The following is a 22395-nucleotide window of genomic DNA, read 5'->3' as shown; positions in this document are numbered from 1 at the left end:
CTTGTGTTCCATGAGCGTACAAAGCATATCGAAATAGATTGTCATATTGTGAGAGATAAGGTGCAAGATGGGGTTATAAGATTGATGAACATTAGAAGTCAATCTCAGTTGGCAGACTTGTTAATAAAGGCCTTGAACTTGACTCAATTCACAACCTTAATTAACAAGATGGGAATTCTGAATATTCATTCCAATGGTGTCCATCTTGAGGGGGAGTATCATAGATCAAAGCAGCAGCATCAAGATTCAAGGCATGAAGAGGCAGAGCAGAAGGCAGAGCAAAAGGCATACTGTACTAGGCTAAGCTACTTGTAGTTTAGTTAAGAATTATATATAGCTTATACTGCATATAGTTTACTGGTTTGTATATTGTTTAGTGAAGCACGTGACTGCACATGTGAGCTTTTAGTTGTTTAGTTGCTTTGTTAAGAGTTTGTTACAGTTGCTAAGTTAGTTACTGTGTTTTGTATATAAGGTCGTGTATCATTAAGTTACAGAATGAGAAATTCAGTTTTAGCAAATCTCTCATAAGTAAAGTAAAATATTTAATTTGATTGATTGTTTGTTTGTATGTAGTTTATACTTTCAAATTCCAAACGGAATATGTTTGGAAAATTTTATTTTTTATTTGTTATTATATATAATTAGTCGTGTAGTGTAATTCCAATTTCTAAGAGAATATTTTTGTTAGGTTTTTTGTAATTAGTCGTTTAAGCAATTTGAGAAAATGGTACATCGCCCTTTAAAATTTTCAACACCTCATTTTTAGTAGTAATTAAGTAAATGACACAATAAAATACATATATACATACATACATATATATATACATACATACATACATATAGAATGGGCTAATTTAAACAAAAATATTGGTTAAAAAAAACCTATAAAAAATTAGTAGTGCATCTCACGAAATTAATAGTTCAGGGCATGTCATCTTTTTATTTATCTTTGACACATGGCAACGTTATCCTCCTAAGCCATCAGATTCTCTTATAAATTTAATATAAAGTGTGCAAATAAAATAGGTAACATTGTAACATAAATTTTTATACTGATGACAATAAAAAATACATACTATTTTAGGTATATTATTTTGAAACACGATTATATTCAACAATAAATCTCCATTGACAATATTGACAATGACAAATGGTTAAGTTATGCTTCAGTATAAGAAATTTGTCGTTATAGTTGTTAGTATCGTATGATATAAGACACTTATAATATATAAAAAAATTTGCATTAGAAATGTTCATGAATTGTACGTCATGGAATTGTATATTGTATGAATTGTTTTGTGTAATATATATATAGACATGTGGGTTAAAATAATTTTTTTCATTAAAATTTATGCTTTTATAGTTCTATGTTACCCCAAGAAGTCCATAGACTTATTTTTAATACAAAATTTTTGAGCTACTTAATTGACCCAATAATATAACATCCATGAGTTTTTATTTTATTTTACTTTCACCTCTTAATTTCTTTTTCCTACAAAATTTGGATTAAACTATAATCATATTTATGAATTTCTTTTCTATACTATGCAAAAGGCATTAAATGTCAATAATAATAATAATAATAATAATAATAATAATAATAATAATAATATAAGATACGTGAGGATTAAATTAGACATTAGTTGAATATATCTTTTATATTTATAAATTTGATTAGGTATTTGTGTATCTTATGATATAAGATAAGATATGATAAACAATATAGAAAAAATAAAAATTAATTCCCAATACAATTCTCATATTGACAACTATGTCTCCATGTGAAATTTTACTTTAAGAAACTAAACCTACACAGTTACACTTTTCTTTACCGATTGCTAAAAGAAAATATTTTATTAATTTAAAATTAATTAATAAAAATGATAATAAAAATAAAGTTATTTCATAAGCACAATTACCTCTAAAATTCACAAATTATCTATAATTTATTCCACCACAAATCAAATGAACTCCATGTGAAGTTTGATATGCATAAAAATTTGCTTTTTCTGACTGCAATGCATACTTAAATACCAAAGATTGCTAAGTTAGTTTTTTCAGTGATCATCGTCTAGAATTCTAGACTTTCGTTTTTGGTCTGCATGACTTCTTCGCAATTTGTTAGCTAGGTGTCTTTTGCATTATTTGTAAGCTAAAAATCATCTTTATTAAGAAGGAAAAGAGCACTATATGTCTCCTCAGTTATACCCAAAACGATCAAAAAAATAAACATATATATATATATATATATATATATATATATATATATATATATATATATATATATAAACGCCTAAAAGAAAACTCATAAACAAATGGAGAACACAGTAATAATACTCAAGAAGAAATAGGAATGAGGTGCTTTGAAAAGCAGGCTAACAAATGAGAAGATCATTATGTTGTGAAGTGGAACTAGCCCAAGTTATAAATCCCTTAAGCCAATGCATTCCAGCTTTGAGTTTGATATCGGGAGGGCATTCAATGGGAGAGGAGGAACTGGAGTTGGCCACAACTGTTGCACAAGTAGAAATACAGATGTTGCAGGTATAGGCCGAATGCGCTTGTCAATGTCGACCATTTTTAACACCCTTGTCCGCATGTTGCACGAGAGAATGTAGTTGACACGTCTATATGCAGGGGCATATCGTAAGAAGACAATTTCGCTATCATTGGGGTGGAAAGCTAGGAAAATTACGAACGGAAAGAGCAACTTCAATCTCCCATGTTCCTTAAATGGATCCCCAAATTCTTCTAAAACTATGTCCTTGAAGTGAACTTTGTGTTTCATGCACCATGTACCTAAATTACTGTAATCCTTGAGTTCCCAAATAGTGTAACTTCCTGCATCATCTAGAGAGTAGCGAGATTTCTGGAATATTCTGAGACGCTTTTGGAAGGATCCAAAGGAGATGACAGAGTGTTGAGGCGAAAGGTCAATAGGTGGATCAATATAATGGCATTGCTCTGAACTGTGGAATGGATCAAACACCACAAATCCTTTAATAGTTTGGTTTTCTCCTTCTCCTTCCACCCAAACCCAATGCAACATCCCATTGCATGCAATAACACCAGATCGACAAGACATAGATAGGAAGGGATTCAAGTTCAAACCTCGTGGGGATGAAAGGACTGAGTTGCACCATTCATTAGTCTCAGAAGAAAAGATCTGCACCTGTAATTGAGTTTGGGTAGTACTGGATTCAGTATGTAGACAACGAATGCGTACCACCCTAAATCTGTAATGGGCATTGTTAATACATCCTTGCTCTTTGTCACAGCTATTGGGAAGGCATATAAACCCGACCATAACTATTGCGTCGTTGTTGATAGTTGGAAGACGAGGGAGCTTGAGCCATTCTTTTGTAAGCGGATTGCAGATGTAGTATTCTTTGTAAAAGCCACTTCTTTTCTCCATTCTATTCGTTGGAACTTGGCTGCATACTGATACCAGCAATAAGTCGTCAAACGATGCCTCGATGTGAGTTGGGTATTTTAATCTTACACCAGGAAGAAAGTTGAGAAAACCGAGTCCCTTACGATCGGATTTGAACAGTGAAGAATTATCAGATGAAAGAACTCGGATATCATCTTCGTTGGGATTGTCAGACTCAGTTGGATACTGTAACACATGAGTAAAGGAGCATGACTGTGAGTTGTTGCCAAAGAGCTGGTGGCGGTGGTGGATGAATCCGCGAATAAAGTAAGGGTCGGAAATAAGAGAAAGCCAGTGCTTTGAGACGGATTTGTACTGGACAGCGTATTGACAAGGAAGCCGATAAAGGATCTCCAACAACATAGCATCGGGAAGTTTGTTGTTGATAAATTCATATTCATATTCGTACAATGGTTCCGATTCCGATTCTTCATTCCGATCATCTTTTTTTCTTCTTTTGCTGCGAGAAACCAAACTAAGGTCTGTGATTGACTCCTTCACCGTCATATTGGCAGATAGGGATATGCTTAGAAGAAGCAGTTTGCAGATCTTATCTAAAGGAAGAGGATATTGTAATTAGGGTTTTTTAGAGAAGAATTGAGTGGGTCGAATTTGTGTGTGTGTGTGTGTGAGCGAGGATCCCTTTTATATATATCGGTCGCTTAAATTTCAAGCCATTAAGTCGGTTCATCTTTAAAAAAAAAATTATGTCGGTTAATATTCTCTTACTGCAAAAAGATGTCTACTTGTTTTGGGAGTTTTTTTATGTGTCATGCTATCCGGCTTTGTCTTTGCTAGGAGAGGTCTAATTAAAAAAATTTATAATTATTTTTTTAATCCTAATTCTAATGTAAGTCTCTCATCAAAGACTTCTATTTTATATTATATATAGGATTCTTTCGATTTTATAGCATCAAATTGTGGAAAATTTGAGGAGGAAAGAGAGAATTCTAACAGGAGTCTCTCTTTTTTCTAGGGCTATAAACGAGCCAAGCTCAAGCGAGTAATGCCTGCTTGAGTTTGGTTCATCAGTAAAAATCAATGCTCAAGCTTGGCTCGAGCTCGAGACAAGTCTAAATACAATGTTTGAACTCAAGCTCGTGGGAAAACCCAAAAGATTGAGCTCAGCTTGACTTGATTAATTTATCAAACCAAGCCAAACTCAAGCTTAACATCAAGCTCAAACTCGAGCTCAAGTCAAGTTTTTTTGCTTGGAATCTAACAAAATTGCATTATCAAGTGCTCAAATCTCTGACAATCAAGTAAACAAAAATAAGAAAATAATATACTCATTTGTTCATACTTCTTCAAGTTTAACATCATTATTTTTTATAGATTCTTCATTCTCTTCAATATTAATTACTACATTTAGATTTTCAGTAGCAGGAGCATCCATTTGTTGACTCTCCACTTCACAAATCTAAATAAATTAACATTCCAAAGTTTATATGAATAAACAAGAAATCAAATTTGATATCTAAAAACACATAGCACATAGCACAAAACAAAGCTAAGTACAAAGAAACTATAACATTTTTAGTAGCTAACCACAGAGGACTCTGCACCTCAGGAAAAGAAAAGAAAAGAAAAGCACAAACCCATTCCAAACTACATACCAAACTCCACAACCACAATCCACTAATTACAAAGTTAAGTTATTATCAAACAAATTCAACCAACAACATTTTTCTAAGTTATATAGAAATTTCATAAACAACCATAACTTGGAAATCAAAACGATTTTGCAATATAAAAAAACTATAGTGCAAACAACTATAAAAATATAAAAAAAAATTTTATAAACATGAAAATTTACCTATGGTGAGAGAAGGCTATGAACATCTTGGAAGATGGAGGTAGAGAGCAAATGGTAGTAATGCCAAATACTACACCAGATCTAGAGCTGTTGTCGGAGCTCTTTGCACACCCACTAGAACCCTTAAATTACATGGTGATTCGGTAAACACCGGACTCTAAATCCTCTTTGCTAGCATCTAACTCTTCCCAACCTAGGACTTGTTCATTTGTTGCAAAGAGATATAGGGCAGATCTGGTGGAATTTCTTGGCCTCACAAGAGAGAGAGAGCTGATAAATTCTTTGTGAAAATTTGGAGAAAAGAAAGAAACTGATGATAAAAGAGAGAAAGATTGAAGCTTCTCAAAGAAGCTTCGGTCTTCCAAGAGAGCCTAAGAGTTTTAGGCTGTAGATTGAATAGGATAGACATGGACTCATTGAGTGACAGCCGAGAACTTCAGTTTGAATAACACTGAATTGGGTTTTTTTTTTTTTTTTTGTTCAATGATAGAACTAAATTGTGAAGTTTCGGTAGAAAGAAGAAACTAAACTGTATTAAGATATAGTGTATTCAGATAACTAGATGGGAAATGATACTTAGTAAATGACTAAACTGTTAACACACGAAAAGAATTGGAAAAGACAACAAAGGGACACCTAAAATGGTGAAGTCCAGCTGTCCATAACATGCATGAAGTACTACTGTACTAGAGAACACTAGAAGTGAAAATTGAAAAGTTTAGAAAAAGCGTGAATTAATAAAAGTGAAGTCTCAAGTCTTCTTTTTTTTTTTTTTTGCTAAAAATATTTTAAAAAAGAAAAAGAGGAAAGAAAAAAAATTAAAGTAATGGATAATGAAAAGTGGTCTCATGTGGGGAATTTTATTATTAAAATATGTGTAATGTAATAATATTTAGTATATTTAGCAAATATATATCAAGCCTTTTACCAAGCTATACACGAGCTTAAGCTTGATTTGTATTGTATCAAGCCCGATTGTTCACGAGTTTGTTCACGAACAAATTTTTTTGTTTAGGCTCGGCTTGTTTATAAAACAAGCCGAAAACTAAGGCTCAAGCTTGGCTTATTTATAAACAAACAAATATAAACGAGCTTTTTATCGAGCCGAATCCGAGTTGTTCACGATCAACTTGGTTTGTTTATAGCCCTACTTTTTTCCTTAATCCTAAAGTGTTTTTTTTTTTTTACTTGTGAGTCGTTCTTCTTTTCTTTTTTTGGAAACCTAAAGCGAGTCTTTTTTTTAAAATTCTAACGTGAGGTCTAATTAAAAAAATTATAATTATTTTTTTAATCCTAATCCTAATGTAAGTCTCTCAAAAAAAAAAAAATTTTGAAACCTAAAGTGTGTCCTTTAAAAAAAAAAAAAATTCTAACGTGAGGTCTAATTCGGGTTATTGGATTTAATTTTGTGAATCCTTATCTGGGTTCATGTATGGGGTGTTGGTTACTTGAGCTTTTAAGTTTATTTTAGGTTTCTAATTGTGCTGGGAATGCCTTGTTTTAAACATATTGTCTTTCATTTCTATTTGCTAGGAAATCTGACTAAATATCCAATTGTCTACATGGTTTCCTAATTCTAATGTAAGTCTGTCAAATATTTTTTTTTAACCTTGCTAAAGTGAGACTTTTTTTTTTTTAATTCTAACGTGAGGTCTAATTAAAAAAAATTATAATTATTTTTTAATCTTAATTCTAATGTATCTCTCAAAAAGTCAAAGACTTTAGTTTTATATTATATATAGAATTCTTTCGATTTTATAGCACCAAATTGCAGAAAATTTGAGAAGGGAAGAGAGAGTCCTAACAAGAGTCTCTCTCTTTTTTTTCCTTAATCTCAAAGTTTTTTTTTTTTTTTTACACGTGAGTCTTTCTTTTCTTTTTCTTTTTGTAAAACCTAAAGTGAGTTTTTTTTTTAATTATAACGTGAGGTCTAATTAAAAATAATTATAATTATTTTTTTAATCCTAATTCTAATGTAAGTCTCTCAAAAAAAAAAAAAAAATTGAAACCTAAAGTGAGTCATTTAAAAAAAAAAAAATTCTAACATGAGGTCTAATTCATGTTATTGGATTTAATTTTGTGAATTCTTATATGGGTTCATGTATGACTGCTGTAAGTGCACAATTACACCTGGACCCAAAAACGAATGCTGGGCTCAGGCCCAATGAGCCTTATACAATAAAATTTGTAGAGTATGGGTTTGAAACCTAGGTTCGAGATATTGGAAGTTCGATTAACAGGCTAGAGTGTTACAATTTGTGCAAATAATGAACAAATATGACAAATAGATCTCCTCGGACGTAAGCCGAGGATGATTTGTATAAATATTCTCTCTTTAGGCCAAAGTTTACAGCCCTTAGTTCCTATTTTATTCTTAGCAGAAAGTGCCGATCCCTTTCTCTTTCCTCTCTCGTCTCCATATATACTTCTTCCTCTTCACTGTTCATTCACATGTACAAATCTTTCCCTTAGATACTTTTTTTTCCACTACCTTCTTGAAGTCCTTTAATTAATAGCAGGAAGGTTCAATTCTATTGTTCAGAGGTCATTTTCTCATTTAATGCGATCAGGAAGGTAGATGCAGGGTCTTTAATGTGGAGGTAGCAGCATTTTCTCTAGATATTTCTATCACATCCTTGCGTTTAGAGAGTGCTTGGATCATCCTCTTACCCATCAGTTTTTCCAGAGTTCTGCCTTTAACCTTCTTGGCAAGTCCCAGGGTCATTGCCGGGCCTGTCTGAGGAGACATTCCTCCTCGGACCTTTACAGCATAGACTAACTTGTGGGCCTGGAGGCCTTAATAAAAAACAAACTGGTACTCGTCAATAAAACCCAAAGCCCAAATGTTTATTCGGGAATTTTTACCCCCCACAACTGCCAATGTCTAAATTCTTATTATAATTTATGCACGATTGAGTGTTGGTTACTTGAGCTTTTAAGTTTATTTTAGGTTTCTAATTGTTCTGGGAATGCCTTGTTTTAAACATATTGTCTTTCGTTTCTATTTGTTGGGAAATCTAACTAAATATGCAGTTGTCTACATGGTTTCCTAATTCTAATGTAAGTCTCTCAAAAATAAAAATTTGAAACCTAAAGTGAGTTTTTTTTTTTTTTTTTTTAAATTCTAACGTGAGGTCTAATTAAAAAAATTCTAATTATTTTTTTTAATTCTAATTCTAATGTAAGTCTCTCAAAAAGTCAAAGATTTCGATTTTTATATTATATATAGAGAATAATAATTATGTGGCAAGCTCTAAGGATATGAGAATGCAATTTATAGATCTACTATCAAGATAACATAAATTAAATTGGTGGTGGATAATAGATTTAATTACAGTTGAGTATTATGTGAAGTCATCACCATAGAATAACTCATGTCAGGATGTGTTATGTGAAACCAATGATATGAAAAAAAAAAATTCTAAATCATTATATTGAACAAAAAATTACTTATTTTCATTCATTTTCAAGTTATACATTTTTTTAAGTTAAGTTATAGACTTTTAAGCAAAATAAATACTTTTAATTTTTATTTAACTATCCCGTGCACCGCATGGGCTAGCAACTAGTATAAACTATAATAGTCTGTTTGAAGTGAAGAGAAAAAGGGAAAATAGAGTAGAATAAAATAGATTTGGCCCAAAATAATTAGTCTATTTTTAGCTAACTCTACTCTACTCTCCTTTATTCTCCCTCCTTCCCCCTCAATCCAAAGTAAGGTTTTTTTTAGCAATTCCTCTTTTTATATACACAATTAAGTAATAACTTGAAATACATTTTCAATCTTGGTAAGAATCTTCGTTTTGATTAGTTTCATGCTGAAAATACATATTTCATGGTTGTTGTTAAAACAACTAGAGTAAGTACAAGTTTAATTAATCTATCAACAAGTACATAAATTGTTGATTTTTTAGCTCTCACCAATGATCAACCCTTATCATAATTCAAAACATATTATTTTGATAGGGATGTTTAGATTTATTTTTAACCCTTGTTTGGTAAGAGAATTTTTAAAAAAAAAATTGGAAACCATAAATACAATATTCAGAAAATCATTTCTTATTTTCCATGTTCAAAACATGATTTTGAAATATTTTTAATGACATAGTTGTAAATAAATTGAAAATAATGGACTCCACAGATTTGTCCAAACTCTTTTATCTAGTAAATTTAAGAGCTTATTTTTATCATACAAATATTCCCAAGTTTCAAATTTGAAGTTTATCATTATCCAAAAATAAAAAATAAAAAAACAAAGAAGGGTACATTATTTTTATTCACACACTTCAATTTTAAAGCTTATAATAATAATAATAATAATAATAATAATAATAATAATAATAATAATAATAATAATCATCATCATCATCATCATCATCATCATCATTTGCACATTACTTGTAAAATAATTTTTAAATTTTTCTTAAAAGTGAGAGTCAAACACACCTAATGTAATATTATTATCTGAAAATTAGTTTCACATTAAATTTTAAAAAAATAATGTTTACACTATTTTGAAAATAAAAACAAAAATTCCCCTACCAAACAGACCCTTATAAAGTTAATTAAAAAAATGACATCAATGGCAGTTGGCAGTGGGGCACTAGTGCATATACACAATAATTGCATCTCTAATTAATCTCTGTGATCCGTAAGACTAATTTAGGGTTTTTTTTTTTTTCATATTTACTTATTAAAGGAGAAAAGGGGTTTTCTAATTGGAGGGGCCACGGATGGGCTAACTTTTGAAAATGGGTTTAATGGGTATTTTTGTTTACTAATTTAATTTACTTATTTTGGGATTTTTCTGGACTAATTCAAAACTTTGAAGAGTAATTATAAATTTTTAAGTGCTATTTTATTGGGTTTTTCTAGACCAATTCAAAAGGTTTGAGGAGTTAAAGTCTTAAATTCTAAAATCTAAATGGAGCCAATAATTACATTTTTATTGTAGTTTTACTCTCTTTTTTGGGATTTAAATACTATCTCTAATGGAAAATTGAAAAAAACTAGGGGGTCACGGCTCCCTTGGCCCCGCCCTAGCTTCGTCTTAGTCTTTAACCGATATTATTATATTTTATTTTGAAGCATTCCTATTATGTGTTGAGTATAATCATGTGATATTGTCATATTGATAGATATTTTAATTTATTCCTCACTTATGGCTTTAAAAATCATGGTTTACCACCCTTTTTGAGTTTTAATGGACAAAATACAACAATTCTCAATTATAAATCATTGGTATCCTTGATTACAAATCATCTTTTCATTCCAAAATACAAAATGACCTTCAATTTATCAGCAATGTGAAATGACCTCAGTGATGATTATTCAAATAAGGTTGAGAAGCTCAAAACCAACATGATAATTCAGCTAATGCGAATTAGTTGGACATTGGCTTTGGTTGAGTAGAGTTCTATAAAATAATACTATTGCTTGAGGAGAAAGGGAAATGCGAGAACAATGCCATCGGGATAAGACTAGCTGCGTACGTATGGAATAAAGAATTCTTCCAGATGAGACTCTTGTTCATATGTATGTTGCCATACATGTATGTTGTTTTACACTACTAATTGCAGACCCACCTAGAGGAAATTTTCAAGCAGGCAACTTCTCTGCTAGAAGAATATCAGAGACTTGCTTAAGGCCTCCCCCACCGATAAGCATGCTGCATGCAGTTTCTGTGGTGCTTTGGCCCGTACACATTCTTTGATTTTGTTTTTCTCTTGTTTTGGTTTTATGGGAGTTTCGGGCCACTGAGTTTTCTGTGGTGCTTTGGCCGATACACATTCGTTGAATTTGTTTTTCTCTTGTTTTGGTTTTATGGGTGTTTCGGGCCACTATGTTTGGCCATTTTTCTTATTTAGCTTAAACTCTTCTACCAAACTTTCTTTTGTAACTTTTTTTTTACATCAATATACTTCTATCTCTTTTATTATTTTACATGTAAAAAAAGTGTAACATATCTCATTATAATCAATCAAGCCTGATTAGGAATGATGGCACTCCTAACAAAAAAAAAAAAAATGATGGCACTACATATACATTAACATTTTGAACTTCATCTCCTGCTCCTGTGTTGTCGAGAATGGAATTCCAAGAGTCAAACTTGGCAGTCATGGGTTGGAGGTCAGCTTCTTTCTTTCTCACTTCTTCTGTCTCTCCTGTTAATATCATTCACCACATATGCATTCTTCACATTTACTAATAAGTTTAGATTTCTTGGGCTTTCTTTCCTAATTACAAAAGTAGTTGTCTGATATTTAATTGAATATCAATAACATTATATGTGAATCATTGAGAATCATGAAGTTGAATGAAATGGGTTAGATTCTTCATCATGATACAGAGGAACATCTTGCCTAAATATATAAACAAAGATACATATGAAGAGAAATGAATGGGGATAAATTGATAATCTAAGTACTAAACTGTAATTGTCAGTCTTTTAAATCAGAAGCTGCAGGAACTGTTTCTACAATCACAAAGGCAAATGAGAGCCCCCAATTTCCACACAAATTTGCAAGTCTAGGTTTTTGTAATTCAGACAAGGCCTTCAGAAGTGTCTGAGTATATAAATTTTTTTAAGATTTAATTGCAAGTCCTACTAGCAAAATTAATCTCTTTTTATTTAATTATTATTAGAACATTATATGTAAGCAATGTCCCCTTGGATTGGAATTTAGGATCATTCTGCATAAAAGTAACTGCAGAAAAAGACCAACATCTTGAATAACTCAATGTGTGTAAGAAAGAGGTAGTCTAAATAAGAAGATTGTCTAAGAGGTAGTGATCAAAAGAGACCAAAGCCACTCATCTCTGCATACATCACTTGTAGAAGTATATTTGAAAGAGAGGTTCCTAATAAGTGCAACCATTCCCATCTAGGCTCTGTCTCAAGCAGAGTGGCAATGAAATTACCAAGCATCACCACAAAAAAAAAATGCTTTGAAAAATTCTCATATTGATGGCACAACACATTCATTAACATTTTGAACTTCTTTAAAAAAAACATTTTGAAGTATGAGTTAAGCAACCAAAAGAAATCCTCTTAGAAGGAAGACATTTCAACTTCAGGCTTCACAGCAGGCTCTGTACTCTTGTGTTGAAGTTGGAAGGTTTGGATTAGATAGAAACGTTGATCGGTTGAAGCGTGACAAGCAGGTTCTAATGGTGGAACTGGTGAAGCTTAGACAACAACAACAAAACACTAAAACTTACATCCAATCAATGGAGGATAGACTTAGAAAGACAGAAGGAAAACAACAACAGATGATGACTTTCTTGGCCAAAGCAATGCAGAGTCTCAACTTACAATAATTAGTTCAGCAAAAGGAAAGAAGAAAGAAATTCCAAGAAACAATAACGAAGAAGAGAAGGTGACCTATTGATCCAACTAAATTCCATTTCCATCCAACAAACAAGGAATTACCATTAGCATTTCCCTGTCAAGCAGCTCAGCTATGGAAATTCTTACTCGATTGGTGTCAAATTAGTAATTTGCATCAACTATATTGAATAAACCATTAGGACCATATACTCGCTCATCTTCACTTTATTTTCCTTTTTTTCACAATTAAAGATATTAATTACTCTAATACATTGTCTCACCCAAGATATTAATTATTATTTGTGTAGCTAAGTTAATTAATTGTTATTGTAATTGCAACCGTTGGATATTCTCAATCTTTCCTAATTTCTTAATCACAACTCTATGTGTTATTAATTTCCTCCAATATTTCAATAAATTTTTTTTTTGTAAATTTTGTAAATATTTAATCTCTTATTTTATAGACAAAATATAAAGACAATAAGTAGTGTTTTGATCATACTATATGTGTTTGCAAATTTAAAAGTGTATGATATAGTTATTGATATAGATGGGCATGTTTCTTACCTACTCAAGAATGCAATAATTGTTTCATAAAATAAAATAATTAATTATTTTATTTACATTCTTAATTGCGTGTTATTACATTTTTTTTTTCTTTTTTTGGACTTTGTTTCACTTGTTGCAAAAACTACTAAATTTGAGGAAGAATACCATATTTCAAATAAATTTCTTCTCATATAAATCTTTAAAAAATGATATCAAAATTTCATTTTGAAATGGGCTAACTTTTGAAAATGTGTTTAATGGGTATTTTTGTTTACAAATTTAATTTATTTATTTAGGGATTTTTTTGGACTAATTCAAAACTTTGAAAAGTAATTATAAATTTTTAAGTACTATTTTGTTGGGTTTTTCTAGACTAATTCAAAAGGTTTGAGGAGCTAAAGCCTAAATTCTAAAATCTAGGTGGGGCCAATAATTACATTTTTATTGTAATTTTACTCTTTTTTTTGTGATTTCAATACTATCTCTAATGGAAAATTGAAAAAACTAGGGATCACGACCTCCTTGGCCACCCTAGCTTCGCCTTAGTCTTTAGCCGATCTTATTAAATTTTATTTCGAAGCATTCTTATCCTCTATTGAGTATAATCATGTGATATTGATAGATATTTTAATTTATTCCCCACTTTTGGCTTTAAAAATCATGATTTTCACCATTTTGGAGTTTTAATGGACAAAATACGATATCAATAATTCTCAAGGTACAAATTATAAATCATAGGCATCCTTGATTACAAATCATCTTTTCATTCCAAAATACAAAATGACCTTCAATTTATCAGCAATGTGAAATGACCTCAGTGATGATTATTCAAATAAGGTTGAGAAGCTCAAAATCGACATGATAATTCAGCTAATGCGAATTAGTTGGACATAGGCTTTGGTTGAGTAGAGTTCTATAAAATAATACTTGAGGAGAAAGGGAAATGCGAGAACAATGCCATCGGGATAAGACTAGCTGCGTACGTATGGAATAAAGAACTCTTCCGGATGAGACTCTTGTTCATATGTGAAGCATAATTGCTGTACATGTGTGTTGTTTTTCACTACTAATTGCAGACCCACCTAGAGGAAATTTTCAAGCAGGCAACTTCTGTTCTAGAAGAATATCAGAGTCTTGCTAAAGGCCTCCCCCACCGATAAGCATTCAGTTTCTGTGGTGCTTTGGCCCATACTTGTGGGGTTCACCCACCTGTGAGGGGAGGATACATGCAACGGAAACTGCATGTATCCTCAAGTTGAACCAAACTGAGTATCTTAATGGAATGAGACTCCCTTCAACCAAAAGCACGACATGAGACAGACCTCACATTTGGGTTCCTCGTCAAAAAACGCACCCTCAACAAGACTGGACTCCTAACTAGAGGTTGCGATCACATAGTGTTTTTCTCATAAAATTATGGTACACTACAAAAATGGATGAATTGTGTTTTTCTCATAAAACCAAAAAAAGTAGCATAAGGTAGGAAAGAAGTAACAGCTTAACAAAAATTTGATATTGCACACCCATGTATGCATGCATTCACGCAACACGTCAAATCAAAAGAAGGGTAAACTATGTATTTGGTTCCTATTATTTATATCACATTTCAATTTAGTTTATAACTTTTTAATTGTGTTAATTTGATTTTTAACCTTTCAGTAACGTGTCAATTTAGTCAATGTTGTTATCTTTTGGGCGGAAACTACTAACATGGCTAGTAGCCAAAATAAAAAATTAATTTCTATTGATGTGGCAATAAACTTTTTTTATTTTATTTTAATTTTAGCAGTTGACTATATCAGCAATTTTCATCCAAGAGATAACAGAAAATGCTACATTAACATAACACTGAAAGGTTAGGGATCAAATTGAAATATAGTATAAAGGATATGGACCAAATACTTAATTTAGCCTAGAAAGAAACACAGATGTTGAATTTTTTTTTTTTTTTTAGATTAGCTATGATTGATTAAGAGTCTTATTCATAAAATGTATCAAATACATACTTCTGAAGGTGGATATCAATTGGAACCGAATTGAAGTTGAATCCACTGAAGAAAGGGTTCAGAAAGAATAAATCAATATAGGAACCGAATATGAAACAAATGGAGAAAAAAAAACCCTAAAATCAATAACAAAATTCATTATAATAGCACCTTCAATTTATCTGCAATGTGAAATGACCTTGGAGATAATTATTCAAATAAGGTTAAGAAGCAGCTCAAAAACAATTCAGCTAATGCGAATTAGTTCGATATTGGCATTGATTGAGTAAGTTTCATAAAATACTTGAGAGAGAGGGATGCAAGAATAATCCCGTCGAGATAAAACTAGCTACCACATGTATGGAATTCAAAACTCTTCCGGGTGAGACTCTTTATAATATGTGAAGCGTAATTGCGTAAACATTTGACAAATCAGAATAGTAGACTAATTTATAAAAAGAAGGCATGAAAATTGTTGTAAAGGATCATAAAGGGAATATTGTTATAAAATAATTATCATTTTTGTAATGTTAATTTATTGTTTATACTTATTTAGCATAAGGTATGAATAGTTGAAAACTCTTTTAAATATTTATATATATTTATCAAATATCATAAGTTATTAATATTATACATTTATTTAATTTTACAATTTATTAATTAAATTATTTATAATGTCATTGGTTGGACATTTGGTTCGACCCCAGTTGAACTGAAAACTATTTTTCTTTTCACTTCTTTAACCGGTCCAAATTTTAAAACTATACTTATACCTACAGCTCTCAAACTTAACAATATAAAAATATAAAAATCCTTCTGCCTATTTAGTCAAAACAAAATAGAGAGAGAAATATTTCTTGAAAAAAAAAAAGAGAGATCCTAATGTCAACGTGAGAGGCTTACTTAAGATTCTTTGCAATTTGCACGCAGATTAAAATAAAACCAAAGATTAGAATTTGGGATAATCTTAATTCAGTGGGCTTTACTAGACATAGCCTTAAACGAGTCAAACTCAATAGCTTTCTTTCAACGCACAATGACTATAATACCCCCACTTACCCAACTCGATTCAATTCACCTGGACGAGCCCACAACCACAGGCCCTCACATTTCGTAAACAACTTAAGGACATTTTCGTCTTTCCAAAAATTACCACCCAATATTTATATGTCCCTCTCAGCTTCTGGCGGAGCCACAAAGCTCACAAAGAGATTATCAAAAAACAAAAAGCTCACAAAGATTTCAAAAGAATTTACAGACCATGGGTGTCCCAGAGAAGGTAACCTCTGTAAATTTCATATCTTTCTGTTTGTTTCTCTAGAAAGTTTTAATTTTTCCCGAGAAAAATCTTCTCTTTGTAAATATAATCTTAATTTCATTCAATTGAATTTGTACCTTTAATTTTTTTCTCTCCAAGAGTGATATTTTTTTTTTCCTGATCATTACTTTTTAGATGATTTTGATACATCTGGTATCTGGGAATTACTTTATTGGGGTTGAGAATTATGTAGGATTGTGTGAATTGGTTGAATTATGTTCTGTAAATTGCTTTTTTGGCTTAATTTTTTAAAAGCTTTTTCGGGGGTTGATGTGTTTTTGGAAATGGTACAAAAACCCATATAGTTTTTTAGCTGATGCTTTTTATTCAAGTGATTAGTTGATGAATTGTAGTGCTTAATCTGTGTTATTATGATTTCAAATGTTCTGGTTTCAGCTCATTATTGCTGTGAAACTTGTTTGATAGCTGAGATACTTTACTTGATTATGGTATTTTGTGGTTTTTTGGGTGTCAAATTATGGGATTGTTTCAAGTGAACAGCTTGGATCAGTTTTTTGGGGGGATTTTAAAAGTTGGCATTGGATTAACTTTGATGGAGCATGCATGACAAGTTGCTTAATTGGAAATTTAGAAAATAAATTGTAACAGAATATTAACAAAAGAAAGTAACTTTGGATATAATAAAAGACAGCTTCTTTATCAATATAGGTGCAAGCAGACAGCTTTTTCATCTTAGTTATTTTTTTTGTTTAATATTGTTGTTGAAGTTATTTGCTTGTCTATGAAATGCGGTAAATCTGAAAGTTAAAATCGGTCACATATGATGATGCTGGTTGTGTTTGGAAGGTTATTCTTAATTTGAAGCCTTTCCATAGTTTTGTGAAATATTTTCGTTTTCCATATACATTGTATTTGAAGGAGTGCTTGCTGAACACAACAGCAGATTCACTCTCTGCCGTCTGCACTACCACTACTTTTGGAAGTTTGGAGGGAGAGAAGAGTAGAGGGTGTAAGGAGGGAAAGGAGAGGAGACTAATGAGAGTGGAGGGAATGGTTACCCCTTCACCTTGTTTGGATGTTTTAAAAATTAAGTAGGGGGGAAGGGGAATTGATATCCCTCCCCCTTGTTTGGATGTTTAAAAAATTAAGTAGGGAGAGGGGAGGGGAGGGGAATTTCATATAAATTGACATCCAAACAAGTTTCCTTAAACCATACCCCTCCCATTCACTCTAGTCTCCTCTCCTCTCTTCTCCTACCCCTCCATCCAAACAAACTGTTCATGTGAATGAGGTCATCGGGTTAGGTCATACGTGTTGCATTTGGCTCAGTTTTATTGGCCATAGTCACAACTTCATGGCGAGCATTTCTCTCATGTCAAGGGCCTTAATGCAATAGTGGGGAAGATTACATGTTTATATTTTAACATCTGGCATTTATATAAATGTTATGGTGAGATGTAAGATTGAAATGAACAGGGGAACAATCCTCTTCCCTGGGTACAATGGACCAGGACAACATGGATGGTTTGGATTTGATTTATCAACCCCCTATGTGATCTAGAATCTCCATATTGATTGCAAAGAAGACCTTATGTACCTCCCTCATCTTCTTCTTCTTTTCCCCTTCCTAGAGTACTCTTTGTCTAGTTTTCTAAATCTATGTAGTTATCAACACTGGTTGTCTTAGTACTTCAAAATTAACATCTTAGGTCCTTAACCTGATCAGCAGGTTAAGATATTCTATAATTTACTACTACAATCAATTTGACAGATATTAATGAAAATGATTAAGTTTTTATTTTCTAAGGTAGTTTTAAGTTAGGTACACCTAGTTCAGAATCAGGTGTTTTGGACTTGAAAACTCTCTTTTTTTATGCGAGGATGTCAGGTGTTAGGTCAAATAAATCCCAATGAATATAATGTGCAGAAACATTTTAGCAGTGTATTTGTTGTTTTAAATTTACAAGTATCAATCACTGTATTTTGTTGATACTGCTAATAAATGGTGTTTTTGGTTTATGCAATGGAATTATAGCTGTTTAATCTTGGCATGAGTTGTTTAGAAAGAATGGGCAGAACAAATTGATTAGGAAAGTTTTGCTGTGAGATGTTTTATGTGAGGATTGATGGTAATACAGGCAGCAAGAAGTTCATGGAATTGCAAGCGCATAGACTGAAGGAATTTAAAATTTTTATTTACATTGTGATTTCTTGAGGTCATTTTTTTTTTTTATAAGTGATTAAGACTTAAGGTCATAGCTGCATTCTTTTTAATTCCAGCAGTTTTTTCTGAAGCTTCTTGAGGGTGTGATTGCATAAGAAACCTATGTATAATTGCTTTCTTTTTCTTCTATTTTCTTTTGTCTTGAAGCATTTGAACCTCAACCTGTTTGGCTGCCTGCAGCAAACTAGGGCTGGAACTTTTGAGTTAAACCCACAAAACATTTAATTTCGTGACTAAAATTCTTATCCTGCTATACTCAAAAGCATTCCTAAATGTGTACCACATCATAACACAATGACTTGTTATGATAAATGGTAATACAGTGCTTTAATTCAAAGGGTGTTCATCAGAATGAGGACTGAGGAGTCCCTGCATCAGATGGTTTTTTTGTGGTTCTTTGAACTGCACAACTTTCATGTTAAACAAAATTGTTTGAATTCATTGTTTAACATGGTCCCCTTTCGCTGTCATAAGCTATCATCTCTAACTCTAAATATCCACAGGATCCTAGAGAGGAAGTTCTCCAGGCATGGTACATGGATGATAGTGATGAAGACCAGAGACTCCCCCATCACAAGGAACCAAAGGAATTTGTGTCCCTAGACCAACTTGCTGGTGAGAATCTTTAAAGAATGGGTTAATCATTCAATTATTAATATTTGGGTCTCTGACTTCTGCTGGAGCCATTATGTTGACTTGTAGAACTTGGAGTACTCAGCTGGAGACTAGATGCTGATAACTATGAAACTGATGAGGAGTTAAAGAAGATTCGTGAATCTCGTGGTTATTCCTACATGGTTTGTCAAAATAACTTGTGACTATAGTTGTTTAGTTTCACACTGCATACATTTTTATACCTTGTGTGTGTGTGTGTTGAGTGTTCTTGCAAGACAATATTGTGCTTGAATCATATGTTGATTTTCTACATGGTCTATCTCTCTGACTGTTGAAGAGAAATACAGAAAGTTATTCTATATAAATCCAAGAATTTGATATGTGAATCTTTTGGAGTAATTTTAATACACTACCTATGTATTTGAGTTTGCTTTTTTATTTAATAAAACTAATTAAATTATTAAATACATATATTTGTTAGCTCGATGATGTAAAACACCAGACATTGCATTTAAGAACCTGTTGGCCCTATGGAACAAGGGTGTTAATATGTGTCCCATTCATTCTTCCATTTGAATGCTCATAATTGGGTATCTGCCAATAAACATACAGATTGAAAATATCTTTCTTCAAATAAACTTTAGTTAGATAAACCTCTTCTACAGGACTTCTGTGAGGTTTCCCCAGAAAAGCTGCCTAACTATGAAGAGAAGATCAAAAGCTTTTTTGAGGAACATCTTCACACTGATGAGGAGATCCGCTATGCTGTAGCAGGAAGTGGTAGGATTAGTTGTTCCTTAATATGCTTTACAATTTCTACATTACCAAAAAGGTTCAGGTTGTTGACTGCTTTCTCTTTGGTGAAGGTTATTTTGATGTTAGGGATCATAATGAAAAATGGATTCGTGTATGGGTAAAGAAGGGGGGCATGATCATTTTGCCTGCTGGAATTTATCACCGCTTTACTCTGGATTCAGACAACTATATCAAGGTATTGGTATGATCCATGCATGAGCATAAAAAGTAGCTTCTGCTTGTTCTGACAAAAAACAGTTTGACAACAACCTAGAATCTACCGATGAACCACCAAGCATACTCCATTATTCTTCCCTTCTGTCCATCAGTACACCTTTGTTTCCTGTAATTCTTATTTGTTTTTCAATATATGCATTAGCATATTCACCATTGTTGCCAATATGTTTACACTTATGTCAAGAGACATTGGTATTTCTTAACATGGAATATTGTTGAGTGGTCTTGTTATCTTCACTTCTTTTGCTGCCCCCTTTTTTTTTAGTGATTCAGTAGTTTGAAAAATTAAAACTCATGTATTTTAGTTAATCATAGTTTACTATTGACCAAGTCCTTATGCTGCACAACATTTAATTGGGACAGACACAGCAAGACTTTGGACATTGCACATATGACTTGTACATTTTGGAAATATTAGATTAATTATATGGCTGATGAGCTGTAGTTCAAATATGATCTCCCTCCTTTTGTCAGGTGTTCTAGACCCATTGGTTGCTTGTATAAATTAGTAATCAAATAAATTAAAAAAAGATTAATTATTCTTATAATATCCAAAGGCATTGGTTACATGCCTTGGATGGGTCACTATGGCCCTGTGGCCATGCTTTTAATGATTTGAATGTTTCTCTTCGTATCTTATTATCTCACGTTTCTCATGGTATCTTTACTCTCTTATAATTCTCTAGGCTACTTCGTGTCTATTTCACTAGGCAGTCTCGTTTCAATAAAATTATTTATACCTATAAAAGAAAGGTATCTTACTCTCTAATAAATGTGAGATCTCTCTTATAAATTTGTTTATTCAGGCAATGCGGCTCTTTATTGGTGATCCAATTTGGACTCCATTCAATCGTCCTCATGATGATCTGCCTGCAAGGTATGTTGTCATCTATTCTCTACTCTATGAACAGCACCATTTGTATATTGTGGCCAATAGGGCATTGAAAAGGCCTCCTTGATTACAGTGGTTTTCTTTTGTGCAGGAAGGAATACCTTAAAAATTTTGTGGAGAAAGAAGTTGGTGATCGTGCTGTTGATGCAGCAGCCTAATATCTTCAGTTGCTTCTAAAATTGGCTTAAACAAACATGTCTTCGTTAAAATAAATTTACCTGTGTATGGTTTGGTATGGTATGGTATGCATGTGTGGTTACCTTGGCTGGCCTCTATATCTACTATACTCGTGTAGCATGCAGTTGCTTACTTACAAATATAAACTGTATCTTTACCTGCCATTTCCTGTATATGGATTAAAAAAATAAACTGATAGACATTACATATAGATGGAAATATGGAATAAGAATTGTGTTGCTGGTTGTATTTTAGCTTTTTCAAAAAGTGTGCATCCGTACATGTTTTAAAAATGGGAACAATCAAAGAACTGAAAATAGGTTTGGTTTTTATTGGTTGAACCGGTGGTTGTTACCGTTTAACTACCGATTTTCTTGGTTTTTACTAGCTTATTTAGATTTAGTTCTTTGTTGAACTGGCCGGTCCGATTCGGTATTTTTAGAACATTGCGTACATGTAGCACAATTCTTGATTTTAATTGTTGGTTGATTCAACTTGTGGGTGTGAAGTCAAATTAAGTGACCAGAGACTTTCGTCCATTAGGCCTTTTAGATATTGGGCAAAATAATTTTGGTTTAGAATTTCTTTCTGGTAGATTCCCACTAAAAAAGAAAAAGGAATCACATTAGACAAAATATATACGGCTTACCAATAAAGTTAGATTTGGACCCAAATCACTCTTTTCAAGCCTGATATGTTTTTTTGAAATTTGGTTGTGTCGGGCGTATTCGGTGCGGTTCTACACTCATCGAATATCCCGTTATAAAATTTATATATATATATATATATATATATATATATAATAGGTAAAATTAAGAGAAAATTTAATTAAAGTGTAATTTTGTGCTACGTGTCAAGTCTAATTTTGTGCCACGTGTTACATTTAATCTAAATTTTTAAATATTTATGCTAAGTGAGTTAATTCAATGTAAAAACTGAATTTCAATTAGAGTTTAATTTTGTGATATATGTCTCATTTAATCTAAGTTTTTTTTTTTAATTTTTGTATCAAATAAGTTAATTTAGTGTAAAAAACAAGGAGTCCAATATAACCATAAAA

General features: G+C 32.1%; 1 protein-coding gene across 1 annotated transcript; it reads left to right on the top strand.

Annotated features, from left to right (window-relative positions):
* The first annotated feature begins 16264 nt into the window (after positions 1–16264).
* Positions 16265–21602, top strand: LOC142624246 (acireductone dioxygenase 2). Its single transcript, XM_075797778.1, has 7 exons — positions 16265–16395; positions 19123–19234; positions 19322–19416; positions 19900–20014; positions 20101–20225; positions 21073–21143; positions 21250–21602. Exons 1-7 carry the CDS (start codon positions 16378–16380, stop codon positions 21314–21316), a joined length of 603 nt encoding a protein of 200 aa, XP_075653893.1. The 5' UTR covers positions 16265–16377; the 3' UTR covers positions 21317–21602.
* The last annotated feature ends 793 nt before the right edge of the window (positions 21603–22395 follow it).

The sequence above is a fragment of the Castanea sativa genome, chromosome 2 (genome assembly GCF_040712315.1).
Source record: "Castanea sativa cultivar Marrone di Chiusa Pesio chromosome 2, ASM4071231v1".
NCBI classification, from domain to species: Eukaryota; Viridiplantae; Streptophyta; class Magnoliopsida; order Fagales; family Fagaceae; genus Castanea; species Castanea sativa.
The sequence above is the reverse complement of the archived record's forward strand: the minus strand, read 5'-3'. Positions and strand labels throughout refer to the sequence as shown.

Excerpts from the sequence above, each read along its gene's own strand:
- LOC142624246 (XM_075797778.1), top strand. Across the intron at positions 20,015-20,100 it reads CTATGCTGTAGCAGGAAGTG|GTTATTTTGATGTTAGGGAT; the intron begins GTAGGATTAGTT and ends TCTTTGGTGAAG. Across the intron at positions 21,144-21,249 it reads CATGATGATCTGCCTGCAAG|GAAGGAATACCTTAAAAATT; the intron begins GTATGTTGTCAT and ends TCTTTTGTGCAG.